The 25,273-nt window shown below is 39.1% G+C and overlaps 1 protein-coding gene across 2 annotated transcripts; it reads left to right on the forward strand.

Moving 5' to 3' along the window:
* Window positions 1-1,899: 1,899 nt before the first annotated feature.
* On the forward strand, window positions 1,900-23,630 carry LOC307013118 (sphingosine-1-phosphate phosphatase 1-like). 2 transcript variants are annotated; one of them, XM_079640377.1, is made up of 3 exons: window positions 1,900-3,173; window positions 10,389-10,478; window positions 18,687-23,630. In XM_079640377.1, the coding sequence occupies exons 1-3, from the start codon at window positions 2,223-2,225 to the stop codon at window positions 19,236-19,238; spliced, it is 1,593 nt and encodes a 530-aa protein (XP_079496503.1). In that variant the 5' UTR covers window positions 1,900-2,222; the 3' UTR covers window positions 19,239-23,630. The 2 variants fall into 2 exon arrangements, with proteins under 2 accessions (XP_079496503.1, XP_079496504.1); XM_079640378.1 differs by lacking the exon at window positions 10,389-10,478.
* Window positions 23,631-25,273: the final 1,643 nt, after the last annotated feature.

Consider the following 25,273-nt stretch of genomic DNA (forward strand, 5'->3'; position numbering starts at 1 on the left):
TTTGTTTAGGAGAAGTTATAGTTGCCACCAGATACTGAACTAAAGCATTGTAATGTGTAAAGTTTACCTTTTGTATTAAAGGTTTATATAGTTCTTATAGTGCTAAATAGTTTTGTTTTTTTATTACATTTTCATAATAAAAGGGGAACAAGTCCTTTCCTTTCTTTTAGTTAAGAAGTGAAAGAAGTTGTGTGGTTTAATAAAAGAAAAATGGCTTCTTGTTTCTTTTCAGCTTAGTTTTTGCCTAATTTACTGCACCCAAATTGCAGTAAATTGTTGATCATGATTTTCAGCACTATTGTGGTTTAAAGCTGAAGTTCAGAGTGCAGAATGTCTTTAATTGATATTACATTTCACATTTTCTAACTGTTAGTCCTGGTTGTAACAGCAGCTGCTGTTGACATTGATACAGAAACTGAGTTTGTCTAGATTGTCAGATATAATCTTCTATTGATTTATTGTGGCACAAATTCCTTTGCTAAGCTGACTACTCTCATGTATGACAAAGATGATTATTGATTCATCCCTCTTTAATTTATCTGTCTGTGTTTTCAGTCCAGGAGTCTCACTTGGTTTACAAATCTGCAACATGATAACAATCACTGGCCTACTATGGAAAAACAACCAGAACAACAAACTGCATACAACTATTTAAGAGAAGCATGCTATTTTAAAACAATAATTTATATTTTGATAAAAATGCATATTCCATATTTGAGATAAACTATTTTGAAAAAGGGCCAGCAAACAATTTTTTCAGGTGATTGATTAGCAAATAAAGTATGTAAGCTGAAAATGTCTTTATGGTTGTAATGTATCTTTGCGTAGCAAAACATACCAAATACATGCATTTACGCACTATCTTTCTATCCAAAGCTCACAATAATATTGTTTTTATTTAGTGTTTAATTGTTAACATTTGATTTTTTTGTATTCATTTCTAAGGTTAAGTGTAAATTGTGCAACAAATGAATAGGCTACACAGAAAGCGCGGTCACGTTACGTGGTGAGGTTTCAAGCACGTACATTTTGCGTGCGCGCCAAAACCAATGTTGCCTTCAGGTGCTCCTACAAAACTCAAACTTTAGAAGCCAAGATGCCAAATGAAGTATCTAGATTAAAAACAATCCCCCAAGGAGTGACATAATAATGTGAATGTATAGATCATTCTTAAGTAAGATATTTTGTATATGACTTTAATGTTTACATTTTGTTGTTCTTCTCATTCATGCAGATGAAGTGGTCTGCAATTCATTTTGAATATATATTTTTTCATTTGAATTCAGTTGTTATTCAGGGTTAAAATACTAAGATCAGGAGTCCATTCTCTCCAATGCACATGTTTCTGTTAATCTATTCAGTTAATTGTCAGATTATATTTGTTGTAAATTAAATGTTACAACATTGAGGTCTAAATGTAAACTAGTCGAGTATAAAGATTTGGGTCTTAGGCTTATATTCTTATTATTTGATGAGATATTTCCTAATTTAGTTTAGGACTTTTTTAATTGATTAATGTATGTAATAGTATATGGGTTTATTATAATTTGTTAAAAAAAGAAAGGTTCGAAATATCAAGGTAAGGTAAATATCTCAAAGAAGAAGAAAATATTCAATTGCAGGCTTCTTATTAAATATAAAAAAGAAAATTAGGCATGTAAAAGAAGAATACTAAGATATTAAAAAGTATCCAATAAGTTAGAATGAGGTATAAAATATAACAATAATTTACAAAAAAACTACAACAATAAGAGGTATTTGTGGTAGACAGAGGTACAGTACTTTATTGATGCAATTAAAAGGTTAAACTAAAACCTCTAAAATTTCCAGGAAGAAAATTGAAATTGGACATTTCCGACAGCACCAGAAGGCACCAGTAAAACGCGCGTTCCCGTATAACTGTCAGGCTGCAAGTCAGGAACCACTCAGATAGCGGGTCATTGGACGCATCCAGACGCTGTTGAACAAGAACCGACCCGTTCGGTGTGTCCGTTATCGTATCAACGAATCAATTAATTACTTTTTCTTTCATTTAAACTACTAGTTGTTACTTGTTGTGGTTTACAAACGGTCCGGGGTTCTCTCTTCCATGATGCACGGGTAAGCTAGCTAACGTTAGCCACGGAGCTAACGTCCATGGTCCAGTGTCTGTGCGGGGAGAAAGTAGCGGAGTCTGCGTTCCTTTTTTTAGGGTGGCTGGAGGCGAGTAATTTGGAGTAAACATGGAGAAAAGTAATCGTTTTGTAAAGCTGTACTATTATCTCCAAGACCCCCATCTTGTCGCTCGATTTCAGCGATTTTGTGGGGTACACGGGACGTTTTCGAAGACAGTCTCCAGCAAGGAAGCAGACCGGACTCAGTCGCACAACAACGGGGCTTGCCATCGTCCCATCACTGGGGGAAATGAGAGTGAAAACATGGCCGGGTTTGGAGGAGCTGGGGAAGGAGAAACAGCAGAAGTGGGTGTTCGGAAGAGGGTGAAAAACAGAGGGGAGGAAAGTGAAAATCCTGCCCAGAATGGAGCACCTGTGTCTGAAACAGACTCCGGGGGAGAAACTGTTGCTGTGTGCAATAACGGTCGTAGTCTCCAAGGCGCTACTACAACCGTTGGTAACAGCGGTGGTGGTTCGGACTTTTCAGGGACAACCGCCCGGGGAGAAACGGTTGCTGTGGACAATAACTGTGTTGGTCTCCACGGGGCTACAACCGTAAGTCACAGCGCTGCAAAGCATGTATTTTCAGCGGCAAACGAAGAGAAGGAGACGGGGAAAGATAGTGACGACCCCCTATCTAGCGGCACGGTAAAACCCCTCCGTAAAAACTCTCTAACTGGCGACGCGGGTCAGGAGTTCCTCATCGGGAACCGGTTCCTGTACTACATGTTCACCTTCGCAACCGAGCTGGGCAACGAGCTGTTCTACATCATCTTCTTCCCCTTCGTTATGTGGAACATAGACGCCTTAGTGAGCAGGAGGCTGATCATGGTATGGGTCTGGGTCATGTACCTGGGTCAGTGCACCAAGGATGTGATCGGCTGGCCCCGACCCGCCTCACCACCTGTGGTCAAGGTGGAGATGTTTTACAACTCTGAGTACAGCATGCCGTCCACACACGCCATGTCGGGCACTGCCATCCCCTTCTCTCTGTTCTTCATGACCTACTGCCGGTGGGAGGTACAGTAAATGAATATTTGATGTGTGTAAAGAGTTATATAATGTGTCAAATGTGAAGGGCGTCTGCAGCGAAGAAGGGGAAGTTTCTAGGAGCTCATTCTTCCAAAGAAGTAATCTGGCGAAAGTTCCTCATGTGATGTTTCACCATTTCTCTTTATTTGCAGAAACACCAGCGACATAAATACTGCAATCATCTCTACACAGTCACACTTCGTCAGTAAGTGTAGTTCAATGATAGAGCAGCAGAAGAGGCTAGTACCATAATCATACTTGCATAAAAACACAATACCTAAATTGTCCCATTGGCACTGTTCTAGAAATACACAACAGACAAAACGTTTTTTAGAAATATCCCTCTAAATATATAGTTAGGTCACAGATTAAAGAGTTTAGTCAAGACAAAAGAGGATATAATGAAAAGTTGAAACACCAATTGGCACATATTTATTTCAAAAGCATCTCTAACTACAGTCTCCAAAAGTAAATACAATTGAAACAACATCTCTAAAACAGTTTTACCACTCAGTAATTGGCAATCTGAAAAATTAAATATTTTGTAAACATTACTCACATTTAAATTGTTGTATTAACCAAATGTAAACGAAATACAACACAAAAATGCAGCATATTAGTCTCTTCGTCATTTAAATCCGGAAGTGAGTTAGCATTTTACCACTACCGGTTCCCTCGTCTCAGAGTCAATGGGATTTCTCCATAGGATGTTGGAAAATAGCTGGAAATAAGGTCTGTGGTTGACACACATTTAAGAGACGGATCACGTTTTGTTCTACGACATTAAATACATCAGCAGTGACCCCACCGGTGATTTTTGAAGAGTTTACTTGTCTGAAAAACAATGGTTGTTGTGTGGCTGAATAGGACTATAGAAGTTGTCGAGGACGTTGTACGTCATTACACCCCGAACACGTAAACACTCCCGCTAAGATTGTTTGCGCCTGTTCTGCTTGAAAGCAAATACCTGCGCTCTTGCAAACTGTTAAAACAAACGTTTCAACTTGTACAATTTTGAATCAGTATGTTTGAATATCGATGACGTTGAAATTGTGCGACCCTGCTGTACTCGGCTGTAGTTCGTTTATAGCATAAAGTTAGCATTTTGCTTCTGGTGACTAGATTTATGATTTATAAAAGTAGAGTAGACATGTGGATATTATCCGGCTGAACAAAACGTGCATTTATCAAACAGGTTCGTTTTCCACAGACCTTATTTCGAGCTATTTTCCAAAATCCTATGGAGAAATCCCATTGCTTTGTTGTCGAGGGAACCCATGCACAGCTTATTTCTGGGTAAATACGTCATCCCTGCACCACTCTATACTCCCCACATTGCTAGAAGGAAATTGCGTTTCCTCACTGCCTTGCTTAAGGACACAGTAATTTAATTTGGGCTCAAAACGTGTGTTCAACTTGTACAAATGGACCCCCTGCAATCCTACAACAACACAAGAAAACATCTGGTGGCAACTCTTGATACAGGATCACTGAGAGCTTGCCCTCTGAATCGCGTCATTAATAATTAATGTGTGGTCGGCCGAGCGGACACAGTGACAGGAGGTAATGGCCTTGGCGGCTGCTCAGATGTGAACATATTTGTTGACTCTTATTGAGTCTTAAATGCTTGTAGAACAGCGACATCAAGGTCAGACTAAAATTCAAACTATGACGCTAAAATGCTAATTACAAAGAAGGAAAGCATGTTTTTTTGATGTAAACAAATTTAGAGACCGGATAAACAGATTTTAACAATTTTAATTATAAAGTAAATTAATCAAGTCATATTTTAGATTTTTTGTTTTAAAGTTAATTGGTCCTAGCTTCTCAAATGTAAATACTTTATGTTTCTATAATAGAATAAGATCATAAATAGACATAAAGGTAAAGACAACAACATTGAACTATTATGTACAGATATAATGTGCCTGTTGCGTTATGGATATGGGAGTATGCATACACATTGTACTTGGATTGATATTTAAAAAGCACACTAATTATTATATTTTGTAGTTTTGGTCAGTCAATCAAGCCATTTGGGTTGTCGTGGTGGATATTGTTTACTACTTTCTGACATTTTATAGGAGAACAAATATTATTTAGCCAAAAGTTGATGCCATTTTGAGAATGTTGTGGTGGCATTAAGCATGTTAACAGCTCAGAAAGTAATGCTTATCCTTCTAACATGTGTGGCTACAAATTAAAACAAACGTTCACCTCTTCCTCAACTTTGGCCAAGTTCATAAAACCTTATTGTAGTTTCCCAAAGCATTGAAACAACACACAGTCAGGAGTTTTTTGTTTTAACAGGCCTTTCTCTGTTGTTCTTTTCTTAATCTCCTCCTATTCACTCAGGAGGGACAACACTCCATTGTCTGTACAAGCCAACAAAAAGTCTGTTTAGTTCACCTCCATTGTCTCACTGTGCATCCACTGTGAGGACACGATCAACAAACTGCAGGAAGCCCATTTGACTTTCATAGAACTGTCGGACGAGGAAAACTATTCGTGGATGCTTATCACACACCTCAAACTTTATGTCAGATTTATGGAACATTAAGTTGATTTATCGTTAAGGCAGGAAATGAATCATTAATTATAGTTTGAGTCATTTTTGAGAAAAACAAACCATATATTTTCTAGTTTCAGCCACTTAAATATGATCAATTTTTCTATTTATCATTATAAATACAACATCTTTGAGTTTATTAGACAAATTAAATACTTGAATCTGTCATGTTGTGCTCAGGGAAATGGTAATGAGCACTTATACAGACAAACAAATAGATTTAGAATTAGTATATTTGTCACAACAGCATACAAAACAGTAATTCTAAACATGTATTCCTATAATGCTCTGTCATACTCTCCAAAATGCATGGCTTTCAGCAGTAATTATTCTATTGTGTTGGGGGGGGGGAAACTGTGTGATCCATGTATTGTATAGTTTGAATCACACCAGGCGAGAGTAAGGGTGAGATTGATTTACAACCCTCTGCCTCCCCATGTGTCTGCCATAGCAGGAGATAAGAGAGTCAAACTCTGACCTCCAAGTGTGGGGATTGAAGATAAGACTGAAATAGTGTCCGTATATCTATCCTTTCTGCCAACAGCTCTTTCTCTACTCGCCAGACACAGTGTATGACATTTGAGCTAAACTCCAAATAATCTGTTCATGTCATTGTTGAACACCAAACAATCTATATTCAAAGTCTGACAATTCAAACTGCTGACCTTATTGTGTGGAACATCAGTAACAGCCTGACACATTTACCTTTACTTTCACATGTTTAGCTTTACCCTCACTAGAATTAAGAAAATATGACGATCACTTCAACGAACACTGACAGAACTGAACGTCTGGGTTTTTCCTCATGATTTGTGTACTTAGTCTTCTTTGCGAATAATTTCACAGATTGTTCCTTTAAAGTGCCAATACTGATTACATATTGGTTGATAGTCCAATACGTATAGTTTTGGACCACACATCAGTTCATAGTTTTTAACAAAAATATAAGTCTACTAAAGAAATTCTAGCTTTGTGTTTTTCTTACATTGAAAAGACTTAAACCTTATAATTTCAATGGCTCAAAATGTACTGTCATTGACATTCATTTTTATTTATTTTTTACCATAATCTTACTACTTTATAGAGTGCCACAGTGACGCGTCCTAAAACCCGGAAGTAAGTTAGCATTTTACCACTTCCGGTTACTTCGACAAAAACCAATGCAATTTCTCCATAGGATTTTGGAAAATAGCTCGAAATATATATATATATTTTTTATAATCATAAATCTAATCGATAGATTTATGATCGATAGATTTATGATTTAGAAAATTATAAAAGTAGGGTAGACATGTGGATATTATCCGGCTGAACAAAACGTGATCTGTCTCTTCAATGTGTGTTAACCACAGACCTTATTTCCAGCTATTTTCTAAAATCCTATGGAGAAATTACATTGCTTTTTTGTCGAAGGAACCGGAAGGATTTTACTTCCGGGTTTTAGGACGCGTCACTGTGGCAATCTATACTGGTAAGGTGTTGTTGTCCGATTTCTTTGTCGTCGTTGACGTCACTTTCCCACTATCTTACTGCGATTCATCATTTCTTTATTGTGGTTTTTATGAATTAGCTCAAGAACCTGAGAAGACGTTGGTGTTTGGCAGTGCACACCAGCAGACAGACTTGACTAAGCTTGTTCATGAATCATTATGAAATTAGGAATTATTGTCGGATTCATCAATGGCTTTCTATTTATCCAGAAATCACCCAAAGTTCTAGCGTGGTTCCCATGGAAAGAAATCGCCAAGTGATTTAGTCAATGTTAGACAATGCCACTTGGTGAACATTAGGTATTAGAAGTATTTTCTACTGCTCTCACTAGCTGTTGCATACTATCAATCTCCACCTTGTCTTGTGCACATTTGAACTCCATGCCAACACATGGAGTTTGGTACTAACATGTCAGAGGATGGAGGTGATGTTTCCCTGTATTTCTGGGGTTTAGTTTACCAAGGAATATAATAGATTATCTGTGCAAAGTATTTCGGGCATCCATATCACAAAATTGCTAACTTCAACCAAGAGTAATTGATTGCAGATTGCTGGGTTTGTCCTTAACTGCCCTCCTGCTTGCCGTAGCTGCTCTGTAAGCTGCTGTATCGCCGCTCAGCTGACTTGTTTCAGCAGAGCAGGAATGTTTGGATTTGGATTTGGTCCTCCTCCCATCCCACCACCCTCCTCCAGCTCATACAGTAACAAGAGCCAGATGTCCCTCTCTATGGAATAAACTAGTAAGATGGAAATGAAAGGCAGGAATGAGGGACACAACAGTAAGGAGCAGTTCAAGGAGAAGACAGTAGAGATTAGAAGAAATGAGACAATAGTCAGAATCAGAATATCTTTATTCGCCCCACACAGTGCAAATTACAAGAGATGGAGAAAGCATGGAGGAGAGAAGAGGGGATTAAGACAGAAAAGTGAGGGAGGAAGAAAGAAAAACTAGACTAAAGGGCAAAGAGATGGAGATAAGAGGAGAGGATGGAGAGCAGATTAGATCAGTTTAAAAATGGGACAAATATGAAAAGGAGATATGAGATTATAAGAGTTACTGGATGGAAAAGGATTATAAATCCTCATAATGTCCTCCAGTAGAGCCAGAGCAGTTAACATTATGGTAGACAGGCTTTGTGTGAGACTTCCTCCCTTGAGCGGGAACATTAGGTGAGAACATTACATATTTTTCCTGAGCGCAATAACCATAACAGTATAGCGTTTCCTAACTCCAAACACGAGGCTTACAATGTGTTTTCAATGGGGAGTATCAAACTCAAATCTCTTCTGTTGCATTCAAAAGGAGTTGCGTTACCGAAGAGTGAGGCACTTTTACTTGACAGTTTAGAAGAGGCCTTCTGCATAATTATTACTTTTACTTTTGACTATTCAATTACATTTATGCTGCTAATATTTCTCTACATTTACATGAAAAGGGTACTTTTCCTTATAACGTAGTAGGACTGTCACATTTTCTATTCTAAATCAATATTTATCACTCAAATTAAACATATCTTGTAAGTAAATAAAGTTATTAGGTTATGGGACTTTCAACACAAGAAGTATACTCACAACTTAAGGTTTGTGCGTAACCCCAACAAATTGACATCTTGGCAGTGTTGAACGCCAAACGCAGCACACCCCGGGGCCGGGTGCAAACCCTACACTGAGGCTTATAGTCAATAAGCAGAGTGCAGCCAACCACAACCACACGAAAAACAACAAAACAACCAGCTGGCTGCGTCCAACATAGCTTTACAGCTATTTCACAGACTTAAAGACGGCTGTTTCTCTGCCAATACCTTCCTCTGACATGACCTCATTTTGGAAATAGGCCTCAGTTTATAATTGACGCTTTGAATGGACGCCTGGTGTTTGGAGAGACACCTGTAGAGAGGGTCTCAGAGGAATCTTCTTACTGTAACTAGACAATAACACATTGGAGGCACTGTGAGTTTATCATCTTACCTGCAGAGTTTTGATATAAAATAGGTGAAATGTAACTACAAAATTATTTGAGAGAATATGATAACTAAGCTCTTGTTATTTATTTGTCACAAAGTCAAATCTATCTAATATTATAGGATTTCATTTCAATTATTTGACACAATGTAGGTTTAAAAGGAATATGGTTTGTAATTCTCAGTAAACCATTTAATACTGAGTTACTGCTTTCTTGATCAATGCATTATTACATTTCACCAATTATTTTGTCTTACGTGTTTATGGAACATATGTAGTCTTACATATTATCCTTATTTCCAGCTACTAGCTGTTAGTACTGTTGAGTTCCTTATCCAATTAGCATCCAGCTCCATTCATCTGATGAGTCATTTCCCCTGAAGGCTGGAGGTGTGGGAGTCCCAGTGTTGCTTTGGGATTTGTCATTCTGGTGTGTGAGAGGAAATCTGAGCTATCAGCAACAATGAAGAGAACAAAAGGCTTTTAACAAGTTTGCAAACCTCAGCAGCTTTCATCTGTCGTCTCTTTCTCCCTCAACTGTCACTCATTTTCTTTTTTTCTTTCTGGCTGCAATTATACGGCAAACCTGCATGCTGGTGCTCATATCCAGCTTTTCAGTCCGTGACCATAAATTAATAAACCGATTAGTCCATGGATAGATCATTTTTATTATCAGGAAACTATTTTGATTTTGTGAATAATATTTGTATCATTTTTCAGGCCTTAATTCCAATTGTAAGTGTTTTGAGAGCCTGAAAGCATGAAAGTCACCCAAAGCTGCGAGACGTTTGCACAAGCCGACTACTGACAAAATAATACATTGAGAAAGAAATGTAAAAATGTTTCCGTTATGAACATAATCTAGTTAGAGCCTTGGTGTGAATCCTTGAGGTCTAACACATTTGTTGAACAGAGTTTTTCTTAAAAGTTGGAAACCTGAATTGGGTCAAGGATGCTTGAAAGTAACTTTGAAATACCTTTTTTACTGATGGTAAAACAAAAGCAATTAAAAATACACCACTTCCCGCTGCAATGACTGTTTTCCTATGGTATTTAACTAACATGTTATAGACTATTAGTCATGTAAAACATGTTTTTCATTTCATATAAACCTACCTAAGCGGTTTGATCTCCAAGGTGTGTTTTTATTGTTTAAAAAGTGTCTCCTTTCACCTCCACAGTACCCGTTCTCACTGGGCTTCATCCTGGCTCTCTGCTGGTGTCTGCTGGTCTGTGTCAGCCGAATCTACATGGGAATGCACTCGGTCCTGGTACGTCCACACACACAGGAACACACACACACACAGGAACACACACAGACAGTGTTGGCCGTGCCGCCTGCAGTGCCAGATTGTCGTCATTCTGTCCGTCCAAACACGATAGCTGACACGTGGGAAACGGTATCCGAGCTCCAGAGCAGAGCTGGTGGCTCTGATGTCAGCAACACAATCACCTGTGTAACCGTAGAAGCACAACACGCATAACAAGCACACACAATAACAACACAAGTCTGAAATAACCGTAGTTTTCCATGCTAGTTAAACAGGTTTACAAAAAAGGTTGGAGAGAAATCTTTCATTGGCCATGATGCCACCCTCACCCAGACCACGCCCATCTTCAAACGTAACCTTTATTTTTGTCTCAACCTCAAGTCTATTGTTTCGTAACTGCATATTTGCTTTAACTCTGACATCATGTATCCACAGACAGGTATTTTAACACCTGGCAAAAAGTCAGAACTGGTTATCTGGGTTAACAACCACGGGGCAGTTATTCTAGTTATTGGTTAGCGTAGTTTACTGATCAGTTTATATTGCATGCAACACTTAAGCTGATAGTGTATTCACACTCTGTTCCTTTCTTTGAACACAGTGGGACAATTTAGAATCCACTTTTGGGATGTGGATCAGTTCATGTGTCAATTTCTCAACCCAAAGTCAATTCAGTTGATATTTTTTATTTTTAACTATTGAACCTCATCACTTGAAGAAGACAAGAAGAATACGATTATTGTGTCATCAACATTTATTTTGTATTTTTCTATTAGTTTATTGTACACCAAGGCACATTTCTAGTCATTAACCTACTTGGCATTAAACGTTATTCTGTTTATGAACAATAATCCTTAGAGAGCATTATGGTTTATTAGATGATGAATAAGGTAAATAGCACTAGTCACAGCGTTTTCAAAATAATTTAAAGAGACTAAGTTAGGTGACCTCAAACCCTCTGGGGGGGTCCTTGGGCAAAAGAAACAAGGAAATGTCGTACAGTGTTATATTTAATGCATACACCTGGTGTACGCTAAGAGAAAGGTTAGATCTATGAAGAACTTTGTACTCTTGTAAAGAATTAATCATAAACACGTTGGCTTTTACACACACACACACACTCACTCACTCACTCACTCACTCACTTCCCACGCAACCCTCTCTCTAAGCCAAGAGCCTCAGAAAATGTATTACAGTCTGTAACAAGGTGTTAAACAGAAAAACTGTTCTTCTTCACCTGATGAATGAAAAACACATGTACATCATCAACGTCCTAGAGTTGTAACAAGATGTAAAACACATTTTCCAGTAGAGCGGCTCTTTACATTACATTACATTACATTACATTGCATTTAGCTGACGCTTTTATCCAAAGCGACTTACAATAAGTGCATTCGACCAGGAAGATACAACCTTTAAGAAAACAGAATCATATAAGTACATCAGGTTTCATAGAGCCAAACATTTCAAGTGCTGCTCAACTGGCATTTAGAAAGCCAGCCCTTTATTAGTATATAAGTGCTTTGTTAGTAATTTTATCGCTCGAAGTGGAGTCTAAAGAGATGAGTTTTCAGTTTGCGTCGGAAGATGTGTAAGCTATCTGCTGTCCTGATTTCAATGGGGAGCTCATTCCACCATTTTGGAGCCAGGATAGCAAACCCACGTGTTTTTGCTGACGGGAACTTGGGTCCCCCTCGCAGTGCGGGTGCAGCGAGCTGTTTGGCTGATGCAGAGCGGAGTGCACGTGCTGGGGTGTACGGTTTAACCATGTCCTGGATGTAGGAAGGGCCAGATCCATTCGCAGCATGGTACGCAAGTACCAGTGTCTTGAAGTGGATTCTAGCAGTTACTGGAAGCCAGTGAAGGGAGCGGAGGAGCGGTGTGGTGTGGGAGAATTTGGGAAGGTTGAAGACCAGACGAGCCGCTGCATTCTGGATGAGCTGCAGAGGTCGGATGGCACATGCAGGTAGACCAGCCAGGAGGGAGTTGCAGTAGTCTAGGCGTGAGATGACGAGAGCCTGGACCAGAATCTGCGCTGATGTCTGGGTCAGCTGGGGACGTATCCTCCTGATGTTGTAAAGCGTGTATCTGCAGCAGCGGGTTGTAGCAGCGATGTTTGCAGTGAAGGACAGTTTGTTATCTAGGACCACACCCAGATTCCTTGCAGTCTGAGTCGGGGAAACAACAGAGGTGCCGATGTTGATTGTTAGGTCAAGAGTGGGACAATCTTTTCCCGGAAGGAAGAGCAGTTCAGTCTTGTCAAGGTTGAGCTTGAGGTGATGAGCAGACATCCACCGAGAGATGTCTGCTAGGCAAGCAGAGATGATTTAAAATGTCCTATTTAAAAAATATATATATCTATATATCAGTCCTGTGTTATTTGTGTGTTGCAACAAGCTGGCAGGGTGTAAAGCAGGAAATCATTCCACCCATTGATTATAAGCTTAAGACAGAATCTGAACCAACATGCTCAACATGCTCAGGCCCGTATGCGTCTCCGCTCAGTGCAGATGTAAGTGATTAAGACAATAAACGGTAGCATCTCTCACTTATTACTGGAGAAACATTGACAAATATTCATGCTTGCAAAAACTTGCTCCTACGTCTTTAATCTGCCGCTCTCACATTATAAGATGGCTGCAGCACAGGTAGAGTCATGCAAACCATTATGTTACACCACTGTATGGGTGTGTTAACTCTAAGTGCCCTCAAGCATTACAATATCTTTCAAGTCTGGGTTGCACACCACTCATGGGGCGTGAGACACTGAATGGGTTTCCAAGAGACCCCCCCCCCCCCCCCCAAAAAAAAGGCAATAAATAGATACAAATGTCTGCAGGGAATCTGAGTGTGCTCGCTTCAGTCCATACTACAGAGCCTACTTAAAAAGGGGCTTTCTTCTCTATTTACAAGCTGGCTCTGGTGAGAGTTTACCCTCTGGACATCTGCCAAACACAACCAGTGTAAAATATTATAATTAAACTAGAAATTGCTTTGCTGAAACTAGTATTTTATCAAACAAACTCTTTTGAATGAAAGACAAACCAACATGGGGATATAAACGTACAAATACACAACTGGTTTTTGGTCAAAAATAAGTCAGTATATTTGTGGCATTAGTTAGAGCTAGGGTTGCTAATGTATTTTAGAAAATATATTTGAGGAAATACTCTTGCATCAAGACTGAAATAAAACAATCAAATTCTCTGATACATGTATTTAATATTATTATTATTATTATTATGCTTTAAGTATCTGGTATATGTAGACTTGGCACGACTGTAATAACTCTGTCCATCCAATTCATTTGTACAACTTGACTTTCTAGAAAGATTTTTAGACTTTTGAAACTAATGCTGCTTGAGTTGAGTTGGAACATTTGTTCTGGGTATTTCTGTTGGATAATAAAAGTAAATCTGGGTTATCTTGGTTAACTCGGTTATTATTAATTATGTTTAAGTACTTCAAGTGGATAAATAGTCTGTTTGGTGTAAATAATTATCTGGGAAATGATGTAATTCCCGGTGCGCTGTTGGCCAATGGCTGTCTGTTGCTTTGGTAACGGTCTCCGTGGTGTCTGCTGTGTCAGAGGGATTGATGGCTGGCGGTGTGGGAAAAGCAGACGTTAGTGTGCTGGCCGACCTCCCAGACAAACTTTAGAAGGTAATTCCACATCAGAGAATTTATTAAGGGCTTTTTGTGGCCACCCCGGTTGGTGTCGCGGCTCAGACCTCCACCTCAAGAACCACGAGCACATCTGCCGGCTCTCACTGCTTCACACACTCAACATAACATCTATAGCTACATCAGCAGCAAACATATTCCTGTTGTCCTCTTGGTTAAACAAGACATAGAACATATATTTAGTACGATTCATTAATTCAGCAGTATTTAGATTTACAGTGAGAAAATTATAGGACACAATCCTGAGTCCTGCTTTTACGCCTCATTAATCCAGGGTTTAACCAAAGAGCAGTTCATCCCAGCTCTAACAGTAGCACAACTGTCTGTGACTGAGAGAGTCCCAGGGAGTTCATTAATGTGATGCTGACCAGCGTCTTCATAATCTTAATACATTGCATTTAAGAGCAATATTACTTTTGCATGTCAGGTGTTTGTAGTAGGTCTTCACAGTAAATGTGTTCCATGTTCATAGAAAAACAGGAACATGTACCCAATATGGCTTCCTTGGGTTCAAAGATTCCCTGTTTTGCCCAATTTTTCAGAGGAAGTTCATGTAACCTGACCGTTAATGTTATAAATACCGTTCTAGTTTTTACAAATATTGATTCAAAACATTTGAAGTACGTTTTGTCGCTTAATTTGACTTCCTAATCAACTACTACTGTTTTCACCTCTGGTGGTCAATCTGCAGAAGTCTTTTTGTGAACAAACTGCATCGGAGGATGTAACGCTGTCTAATCAAAACAGATCTACCACAAACACCGCAGAGCATTGTTGTTCTGTTTACTAACAGCAGGGAACCGTTTAACCATCTGTTTCCTTTCTAAAAGTACTTTTACTATTTCTTCCTGTTACAGTTTGTATTCCACATGTCCCCGGTTTCTTACTTTCCCTCCCTTTCCTTCTCCTCCTGTTCCCGCATGAAACCAAAATAATGAATGTGAGCACTTGTGGTACAGTCAGGATAAAATCCTCCGTCTGTAACCCAGAATCCTGCTGCTCTTCCTCATGTTCATTTCTCCTTCCTGCTCAATCTCATAAGGATGGGAATAATGTCTGTAACCATGAAAGCCTTTGTAATTCAGCCCAGACTTGCATTTTAAACTGACTTTCCTCCAGTAACAAGCTGTCGGCTAATCTAAATAATCCCTTAATGTCTAATCTCCCTTTTAAGCAAGATCTAAGAAACCATATTTTCTGAGATATTCAAACCACAGCTGATATTTATTATCCCAGCATGACATCATGAGGAAACTAATCTCTGTAATTCAGACATATTTGGGTTGTCTGCTAGACTTAGAGGTATTTACAGTATATATATATATATATATATATCTCTATAATGGTGTTATGGATATATGGAGTAGTGTGGTAGGCTACAACATTAGCCAAATGTTCTTTGTCTACATTTATTTTTACATTTGTCTCCCTTAAAAGCATGCTAAATTGGCTGTTAGCAGTTCCTGTTTGCTGTGTAACCATTGAGGTATAGACGGCAATTACTTTGATACTAAAGTGATTTAGAACCATTACGATTCATAGGCAGGGTTAGGGTTAGGCAGTCTTTCCTGTTATGTCTATGCTGATTTGTTGATGTTTATTTGCAATGGACGCCTGTGTCGTAAGATGTAAGAGAGTTCAAATCCACCAACAAAGAGGTGTATAATTTAACTGCAATGGGTTAAGATCACAAGTCACCAGACAGCAGCTTTGTGTTTTCATTACCCGCCACATGAACTGGATTGGTTTCAACAATGAGCTCAAACACAACATTTGGGTCCAGACCTCCGAACTGAAGTAACATGAGAAGGTTTTAAATGTGCAAGTCACCATGCACAGAGCCCATTTCCAGCTGATAACACAGCCTGATGTCTGTTCTGGAGGCTCATGGGAACTGTTTTGTTTCAGGGAGTGGAGCTCCACATGGTGAGCCATTAGCGGTCTGCTCTGCCAGGCCTGCATGGCTCTTAATGTGTTCTGGAAATCATCACACCCAATGCAACTACTTCCTACTGCTTTGTTCTGCTACTGATGATGTTTTTGTGACATTTACGGTACAAACCTTTTACCAGACGGCTCAAATATCACTTAAATGTTAGGTGTTTAAACACATTTGAAAGGCTTCACTTTTAACCCTTAGTTTCTGTGTTTGTTTGAACACGGCATCAACCGGACACTAGATCATCTTTTCACAGTTCTCTTCTTTTCCTGTTAAATAGTTGTTTGGATAGGTTTCAGAAAACAACATTTTGCATTTATTCCAAAGTTTAGATTTTTACAGATGTTAGCCATAAGCTAGCTAGCGACCAATGCACATTCTGTTTCTTGTTTCTATTCAGTTCAGCCTCTTACTGATCCAAACAAATCTCCAGTTTCTTCATGTTATTTTCTCTTGACTCACTCCTTTTTCCTCTGGTCTCTGTACATTTACTGAAGCAGATTGATTAAGCCCTGAGGTATGGTATCCTAACGGCTTTTGCGATTCCTCTCGCGTTAGGATGGAGGACGGAAAGGATAGAGGATGGTCCACAGATTAAGCCCGCTCTGAGGCAAATGTGTTCTTTGAGATTTTGTGCTGTATAACATAAACAAGTTTACAAACACAATACAATACGATGAAAGTATTAATCAATTAATAAGTCACTTGATGTTGATAATGCTTAGTTTTAATGATAAGCAGAAGATTATGTAAGTTATCCAAAACGGGTGCACTTATTGAACTTTTACAATCTTTATGAATGTCGGATCCATGAAGCCATTATAGGGTTCAGGTGGACAGCAGACCAGAGTCTAATTTAGGGTTATCACTAGCTCTATTTCCACCCATGCTGACATAATACACTCATACTTTCATACATTATGTAAAGCACTTAAGATAAAAGCATCTATCAAATAGCATGAACCTTGTGGACATTTTTACTTCAGTCAGCTCATATTGTTACAGAGCTTCTGGTCTTGTCAGTGGAGGAGAAAATTAGAGATGGCTGAAAACTCACTCACTATCATAAAGAAGGAGGAGGCAGACGATAAACGTTTACAGCGGCAGTGCCGGTAAGGGGGATAAATCACATCCAAGCTTTCGATTGTCGGACAGTAAAACGTGTCCTTGTACAGTCAGGCTGCCGGGACGTGGGTTCCTGCTGAGCTCTGAGGCCCTCGCAGTTCAGAGCTGGTTAATGACTGACTGAGATCAGGGCTAATCTGTAACACAACGTGTATTTAAGCAGCCAAAGAGATATTTAAACTGTAGCAGGACCTTGGTCTCTGTCCAGTGCTGCCGTTAAAGTGCGCTAACATGCCAGGCAGCACTGGAAATGTTCCAGCGTTTGGCCAGTGGATTGAGGCTGGTGTACATTTACAGCAACACTCATTGATTTCTTATCCTGGGAAAGGTAGACACTGCTGTCCGCCTGCTGAGCGACTTTTAAATTGACACTCTGCAGTCTCTGTGCACACAATAAAACTGGAGAGTATTTGCATTGGCATGTTATTATATCTACACTCCAAAATATAAAAAAATGTCAACAATAAAATAGAGAAATTCAGAAATACTCATACTGATTACAACAAGGTACTAAGACATTCTGCAACAATTACTTCTACCATTTCTAACCTGTTAAGATCTTTATTAGTTCTGAATTATTAACAATATAACAATCTTGGTAGCAGACTTTTATACTCGAGTTTGTTTTCAGATTTTTGTAGGAAAATGTATGCATGTACAAATGACAGCAGCTCATTGTCTCGTTGACAACATTTTAATTTTCTGAATCATCGGTGAGGTTTTTTGTTTTAGTTCAGCAGGAAGTCTGTTGTATGTCTGAGCGGTTAAACCCTCAGTTAGCGGTTAAATGCTCAACATTAGAGAAGGAAGCCAACTGTCAGTTTGCTGCTCAATAAAAAACGACCGTAATGAACTTTGTGTTCGAGTCCGCAGTTCAGGCACACATAAAGCTCGCTGACTTAGGCTTCTTCTTTTCAACTCCTTTTATCCATCAACAGAAAATATAGTATAATTAATGTGTACATTCTTTTGCTCTCTCGAGTCGTCATCGCTTTAGGAGGACCATCATTTTCAAATGTTTTTTCCTATAAAATGTATTCCCAATCAAACAATTCTTGTCAATAGACTTGTGCGTAAGAACACTATTTTAAACATAAATATTTTGCGAGCCTATGTTTGTTGGGGCAACGTAAACACTGAATTTCCTTCAGCCTTATGCCTAACGATTGTCAGATTTTAAATAAAAACGCATTGCAAACAAGCCAAAAAATTAAACATGCAGTCCAATATACAAAACATCACAACACGCACGAAAAATACATTAAAAAAATAAAAACAAGTACTAATAATAATTCTAAAAATATATATTTAAAAAAAAAAAAATAGTTATCCCCAATGTCCAACTTGAACCAACCACACCGTCATCATAAAAAGCAATAACCTTTTTTTTATATTATTACTTTTAAATTTAACACCTGCATTAAACTAAATACCTATCTTTCTGTTTGTTTTTCCTCCAGGACGTCATAGTGGGCGTCCTGTACAGCGTCCTGATCCTGCTCTTCTTCTTGCCGCTGCTGGACCTGATCGACGGCTTCAACCTGTCGCACCGCTACGCCCCGCTCATCATCGTCTGCTTCCACCTGGGCCTCGCCCTCTTCTCCTTCACCCTGGACACCTGGAGCACATCGCGGGGCGACACCGCTCAGATCCTGGGCACGGGGGCCGGCGTGGCCCTGGCCTCGCACATCAACTACCACCTGGGTCTGCTGCCCGACCCCACCCCGGAGCAGCTCCCCTACACCATGCCCCCCCTCAGCGCCGGCCTGGTGGGCCTGTCCGTGCTGCGGCTCGTCCTGGGTGTGCTGGTGCTGATGGCCATCCGGGCGCTGATGAAGGCCATCACCCTCCCGCTGGTGTGCCGGCTGTTCGGGGTGCCCAGCACGGACATGAGGAAGGCCCGGCAGCACATGGAGGTGGAGCTGCCGTACCGCTACATCGTGTACGGGACGGTGGGCATCGGCGTGGGCTTCCTGGTCCCGCTGCTCTTCAGCTACCTCCATCTCTCCTGATTGGATGCGCTGGTTGGAAAACAGTGAAGTTACAGTCACCTAATGCTGTTCCCAGGTTCACATCCAGAACCCCTCTTTAAGTTCTCTGGGTTGGATCTAAGGGGAATTAAAGCCTAAAAGCTGATCTGGGTGTTTTCTGTTTTCCTAATGTTGGGATCAGCAAGCATGAGCCGGGAAAACTGGTACATTTGAACGATTCTGAGACCAGTGATATCTTTCAGATCTGTTCTTTTAGATTTATTTAAAATCAATATAAATGGCGCCTCCAGATCCCGGGTCGGAGCCAAACAACCACTCCTCCTCCAGCACATTAATTCATATTAGATCAGATTCTAAAGACTACAGACACCACTGATGGCTACTGATAAATGACCTGTGTCTTACTATTTACTATTTTTATGAATGCATTTGTTTTTATTGAGATTTCCAACAAAGAACCACACAAGTACAAGACTGACATTTGTACTACATTTAGCTGCAACGTGTCAGTGCCTTCAGGTGCACTGGAAGGCCGAGTTTAACGACTTCACACTGAAATATACCAAATGCTGTCTTTTACTGTCTGAAAAGGGTTTAGAAACTCAACTCAAGCCTCTTCAACAAGTACCCAACACAGCTAATGGTACCAAGCTGCAGTTTCATCCTTTTATCTGTCAAATGAAAGAAGAAATGATCAACATTTGTATAAAAGAGCAAAACCTAAAATATTCAGTTGAAATCCTAAAAAACAGAAACGCAGCAAATCCTCACATTTAGAGAATCTGCATCAGTGAATATTTTGAGTTCTTGAGGGGAAAATGACGATTTAGTGATTATTTAAATGTTTTTCATTCAGTATTTAAACTTTGTGTGGTTCTTTGTCACAAAGCTTCTCAATCATTAATACACTTTCTTTTTTTACATCTCAAAGCAATATTATTTTATACTTCCATATTCCTGTATCAGAGTTTATCCTGAACCCCCCCCCCCCCCCCACCTGTGGAGTTGACACCTGTGTTTTAAATGTGTTAAACTTTGTCAGACTAAAACAGATCGACGTGTCTCAGGAATCCAAATGGGATCATTTTGTAGTTGTTGAATTGCATGTTTATAGTTTTTCTAAAGGGCTCTCCCCACTTTCTCTCGTCTTCGTCTGTCTTTGTTCAGGGGAATTATCGTCTGTTCTGAGGTTGATATTTTGTTCCTTGCTGTAGAAAAGCAATGGCCGGGCACAAACTTTATGATCCAGAAGGAAGTGACACTTTGTTTGGGAAATGTACAGAGAAGTTTAAAAATATTATTTTTTTTATACGGGATGGCAGGAACTGGACTCTGCTTATTTTTCTTTCCTCTCACTGTGAACTGATGGCTCTCCACTTCCTGTGCAGAGAGAGTCTGTCGGCAGGAGGAGAGAGAGCGCTGATCTCAGGAGGGAAGACGCGTGGATCACTGACAGCGAGGTCAGGCAACAAATACATATCCTGCACAATACAGATGTATAGCTTTCCTCAGCTAAACCATTCAGATTTTAGAAGAGAAAGAATTAGAAAATATACACAAAATAATATTCCAATTGTGGATCTCATTAGAAATATCTCAAAATGATCATAGTAGCTGAGAGAATGCATACAATCTTAAAATAATCTGCCTTTTTTCCCCTCATTTATTTATGACTGTTCTTAAAATCTCGATTTAACTTACAGTGCGAGAAAGTTTTTACTATTATTAAGGAACAAGTCAAAAATGCAGACATTTCTAAATGTGTACTTCACTTCTTCTTCTAGTCCAGCTTGTCAAATCTTTTTAGTTGATTCTAAAATGTTTGTGTCCATGATCGCAGCATTGACCGAAATAACTGCCTGCAGCCGTAACCAAGATGGATGCATGATAGATTTTCACGCACGATAAAACATGCGTTCAAACGATTTTTTATGGGATAAAACCTTATATATACAGTCTATGGATAAAAATTGCTCTACACAGACTTTCTCTCCTGTCGACCTCTCGCACAACAACTGAGTCACAGAAATAAAGAAAGTGGAAATCCACTCATCTATGGACACCTTTGAGCTATAAATAAGAAGATGGTTATCATGAACTGGAAGGAAACGCCCAGTTAAACAGGTGTAACTGCAGACCACTGTGCGTCTCTTCAGCAGAACATCTTTCAGAAACACCAGGGATGTTTCCAGATGTCAGCCTCACACAACCTCTGCACAGATTCACACATACCTCCTCGTGTTGCTCCACTGCAGTGGCTGTGGGTGAAGTGCCTTGCTCGAGGGCACTTTTAGAAGCTAGCAGAGTGCTGAAGACCAACGGTGATCAAGAGTCTTATTGGCAGCGACTTGTATGTTATTTGTACGGTACTGTCCTTGTATAAATGCACTGTTCCCAGAATGCACTGTCTCTCCCCCCCCCCCCCCCCCCCCCCTGAGCCAGGCAGGCGGAGGAAGCTGGTCCTAAATGTTTATATTACGCCAGAGTCTGTTATCTTATCAGAAAACTGTTAACGCTTTGTGAGGATTTAAAGCAGGGTTCAGGACTTTAACTGCACTCAGATATTAGTGTTTTGTCTTTTTATGTTGTAATACATCTATTTATTATTTGGTTTTAAAAAAATGTCAAAATTCAGATAACTGTTATATAAAACTGATAACTCTCACACAGGAACTCAAACTAATTGGTTATCAAAAGAATAGTTTTACCTCAATAATACATCAGTGAGAATAATCCAATAATGATTCAACATAAACCACCAGGAGTACTTTTAATTTGGAAACTTCAGGAATATCTTTTTGAAAATACTTCTTGCTGTCTGTGCAAAACTAATGCAGGAAACACACGATTACTGATTACTTGCAAACTACTTACTACTACTTACTAGTGCAAAAATCATTTTCACCAGATTACATTTGAATAATCTGATCGTATCCTGAACAACATATTTAAAAGCATCAGTTTTAAACCTGACATGTCTCTTGTAAGTAAATAGAAAGCTAGAGGACATAAAAGGACCTGCTTCCTCTTTAGCCCGGCTGTGATTGGTCAATTCACTTCCTGTCGCCTTGCCTTGTGCAAAAACATATTTCTGTTAGTTGGTGTGTTTTTGTCTGAATGTGGTTTCCTCTCTAAACCAGTGAAACAGGAAGTTTCATCAACAAAACAGACAACCCCTTAAACCTGAGGTTGAGTTACATTTGTTCAGTCTCACATGCCTCCTTTCGGACAATAGATATTAAACCTGTTATTAGTCATCATTTGATGAAGGTTCAATATGAGAGTGTCAGTGTTTCTGCAAAGTATGGATAATATGGAATTCAAACATGATCATTTAGAGGTTTTGGAAGAGTAGTTAAAATCTACATATTTTCTCTGGTGGTGTTTAAGATAAAAAGTAACCCAAAAGTGAAATATTGACCTGAAATTATAATTTTCAACCACAACTGGGACACTGTAGATATATTTAGTAAACTGCAACAATCAGAAGCTTTAATCATTTGAACGTGTTGGTGTGTTTTTACATCTTGGCAGCCGGACATTTCCTCTGCATATGGAGAAGCGATCGAGGAAATAAGATAGAAACATCAAATTCAAACCAAACTTCCTGACAGTGATATAAATAACGTGAGGCCTCCGAAAGACCCCCCCCCCCCCCCCCCCCCCACATCCAGGTTCATCAGTGTGTGTTGTTGACCGACCTGAACAGAGTGTGTTGTTTTTATGGAAGATTTTATTTAATCTGTGGTGACTTTCAGCGTTTGCTTAGCTGAGTAAAAGCCGCCTAATGGTTTTATTTGTTATAGAAAGCGCTGGCATCTGATAAAGTAAAAAAAAAAACGATTACAGCACCTGAAAACTATTTAGTTATAATTTCTAAATAAGTAGGAACGATTCTGTGTTTACAGTCCTCAGAAAACCCCAGATTGAATACATTTTTATTACAAATTCATAAAGAAAACTCAACATTTTTGTGGCATCTTTTATGTCCAAATGTCTTCTTTTTAAAACCCAAGGGCCAGGCTCTGCTCTGAACAGCATGCACATAGTCTTCTTTCTTCCTCAAAGACTGGATCTCAGAGTTTTTTTACCGAAAATATTTCTCACGTTGACCAAATATACAGAGGGGTTGATCTGGGTAGCTCCATCTGCTCCTCGCTTCCCTTTAGTGCCTTGATTGTTCATAAAAATGTTATGCTATGTGTTCAAATTCATTTGTTTTTAATTACGTTTCATCCTGTCCTATCGTGTTGCCTTTTGCACTTTGTAGCTTCGTTAATGTGGAAGAAATGACTGAAGCATTTTCCCACACTGTCGCTCATTTGTCACTGCCTTTTTTCAAATGTAAGTGAGTCACTGTCGTTCAGAGCTTTGTGTCAATGTTAAATAAATTCAAGAAGATTTTAAACTTTTGCTGTTTGTATTTGAATTTATTGACTGTTATCATGTGAAAAATTGGTAAAACAGTCACTGAGTTGTGGCCGCTGTATAACTCAGTTGGTAGAGCTGCAGGCCAGTTCACTTTTCATATTATTAATACAACAAATAAATCAAAAAATGAATCTACGGTGCTTTGGCTCCCACCACCAACGGTCTCCGGTATAAACAATTACACCAGGTGCCCAACGACGCCTTCAAAATAAAAGCATAAAGAACAAGTTTAACTAATTTAAATAATAATACACTTGGACAGAAAGAAAATAAATGTTTTAGCATTAAATAATATAAAGCAGTATATCGCTCCAACAGCTAATATGTTTGGACTTTCACTTGAGGTCTGAATGCAAGACTTTTACTTATAGTTTGTCTGCTATGGTGTCACTTTTTTAACTGAACACCTCCGTGTGACCATGTGCAGCTGCATCAATCAGGAAACAGCTAAATAATTTAAGACATGAAGTGAAACACTTCAACAAAGTTGTAGACGTTACTTCAAAGTGTTCATGTTTTTTGTCATACCCACAAGACAAAACACGCTTTTTATCTGCAGTCCATGGGTGCCCTCCTCTAATGTGTGACCGACGTGTGCAGTGGCTGATTATTTATGAGGGTTTTTAACGTTGCTTCCAGTGTTTACCTTACTGCTGCTGCAGAGCTGCACCTCATCCACAGATGGTGGTGATGTGGTGAAGTTAAGTGGTGGTGTGTCACAGGACAGACAGTTTTCCACTTCGCTCTGCCAGCGCTGCAGCACAGGAGACAGACTCCAGCCGCTGCCCTGAACATAAAGACATTTATCTTGGTGCTTTCCTTAATTTGTTATGTCATATTCTCATTATCTCTCTGTGTACACTTATCTGTGCAATGCTGACTTTGACTCCGAATGCTGTTGCTATGAGACGCCCCTACAGGAATTATTAATGGTTTATCTTCTGCTACTCCCCCTCCTACTTTTTGTTCTTTATCTTTTTCTTTATTGTTTTTTCTACAATCTTTTAGTTAGTCTGTTAGAATTATATATTTGTTCAGCACTTGCATACAGTAGATAAGATCAAATGTCACCTTTTCTTTTTTTCCACAGAAAGGATATTACTCTTTTTAAATCGGTTCAAGGTCTAACTGCTGTTTAAACCTTCAACACTAGCCTAAAACACTATATTGGGTTACAGAAATTCAGTCAGTCCTTGATAATACCATGTTTGATTTTTTTTTTTAAGTTCTAAGTAGATATGCAAACATGTTTAGGCTTCAGCATGAGGACAGTGCAAACTAGATAAAGAATAATTGTATTACACAAAGTATACTAAACAAGTAATATTTCTCTTATCTCAAGGGTCACATGATTTAAAGCAGACAGAAGGTTAAAGTATTTTTTGTTTAATTTGTCTAATTTATCCAATGTGTTTATGTGTCACAAACTGCAAGTTGCTGCTGCCACCTGCTGGACTCATAAATGTAAATGTACAATCTCGTGCTCGCAGAAAATGGAAATAAAATGTTAGAGCGAGAGGCATCAATTCAGATTGTTTGCATATTATGAATGATTTATTATTTATTATTATCTTTGAATTGATTAATTAATATAGTCTGAGAATTGTGTAATGGGACAAAGTTGT

This window comes from Notothenia rossii (genome assembly GCF_949606895.1).
Source record: "Notothenia rossii genome assembly, chromosome: 7".
NCBI classification, from domain to species: Eukaryota; Metazoa; Chordata; class Actinopteri; order Perciformes; family Nototheniidae; genus Notothenia; species Notothenia rossii.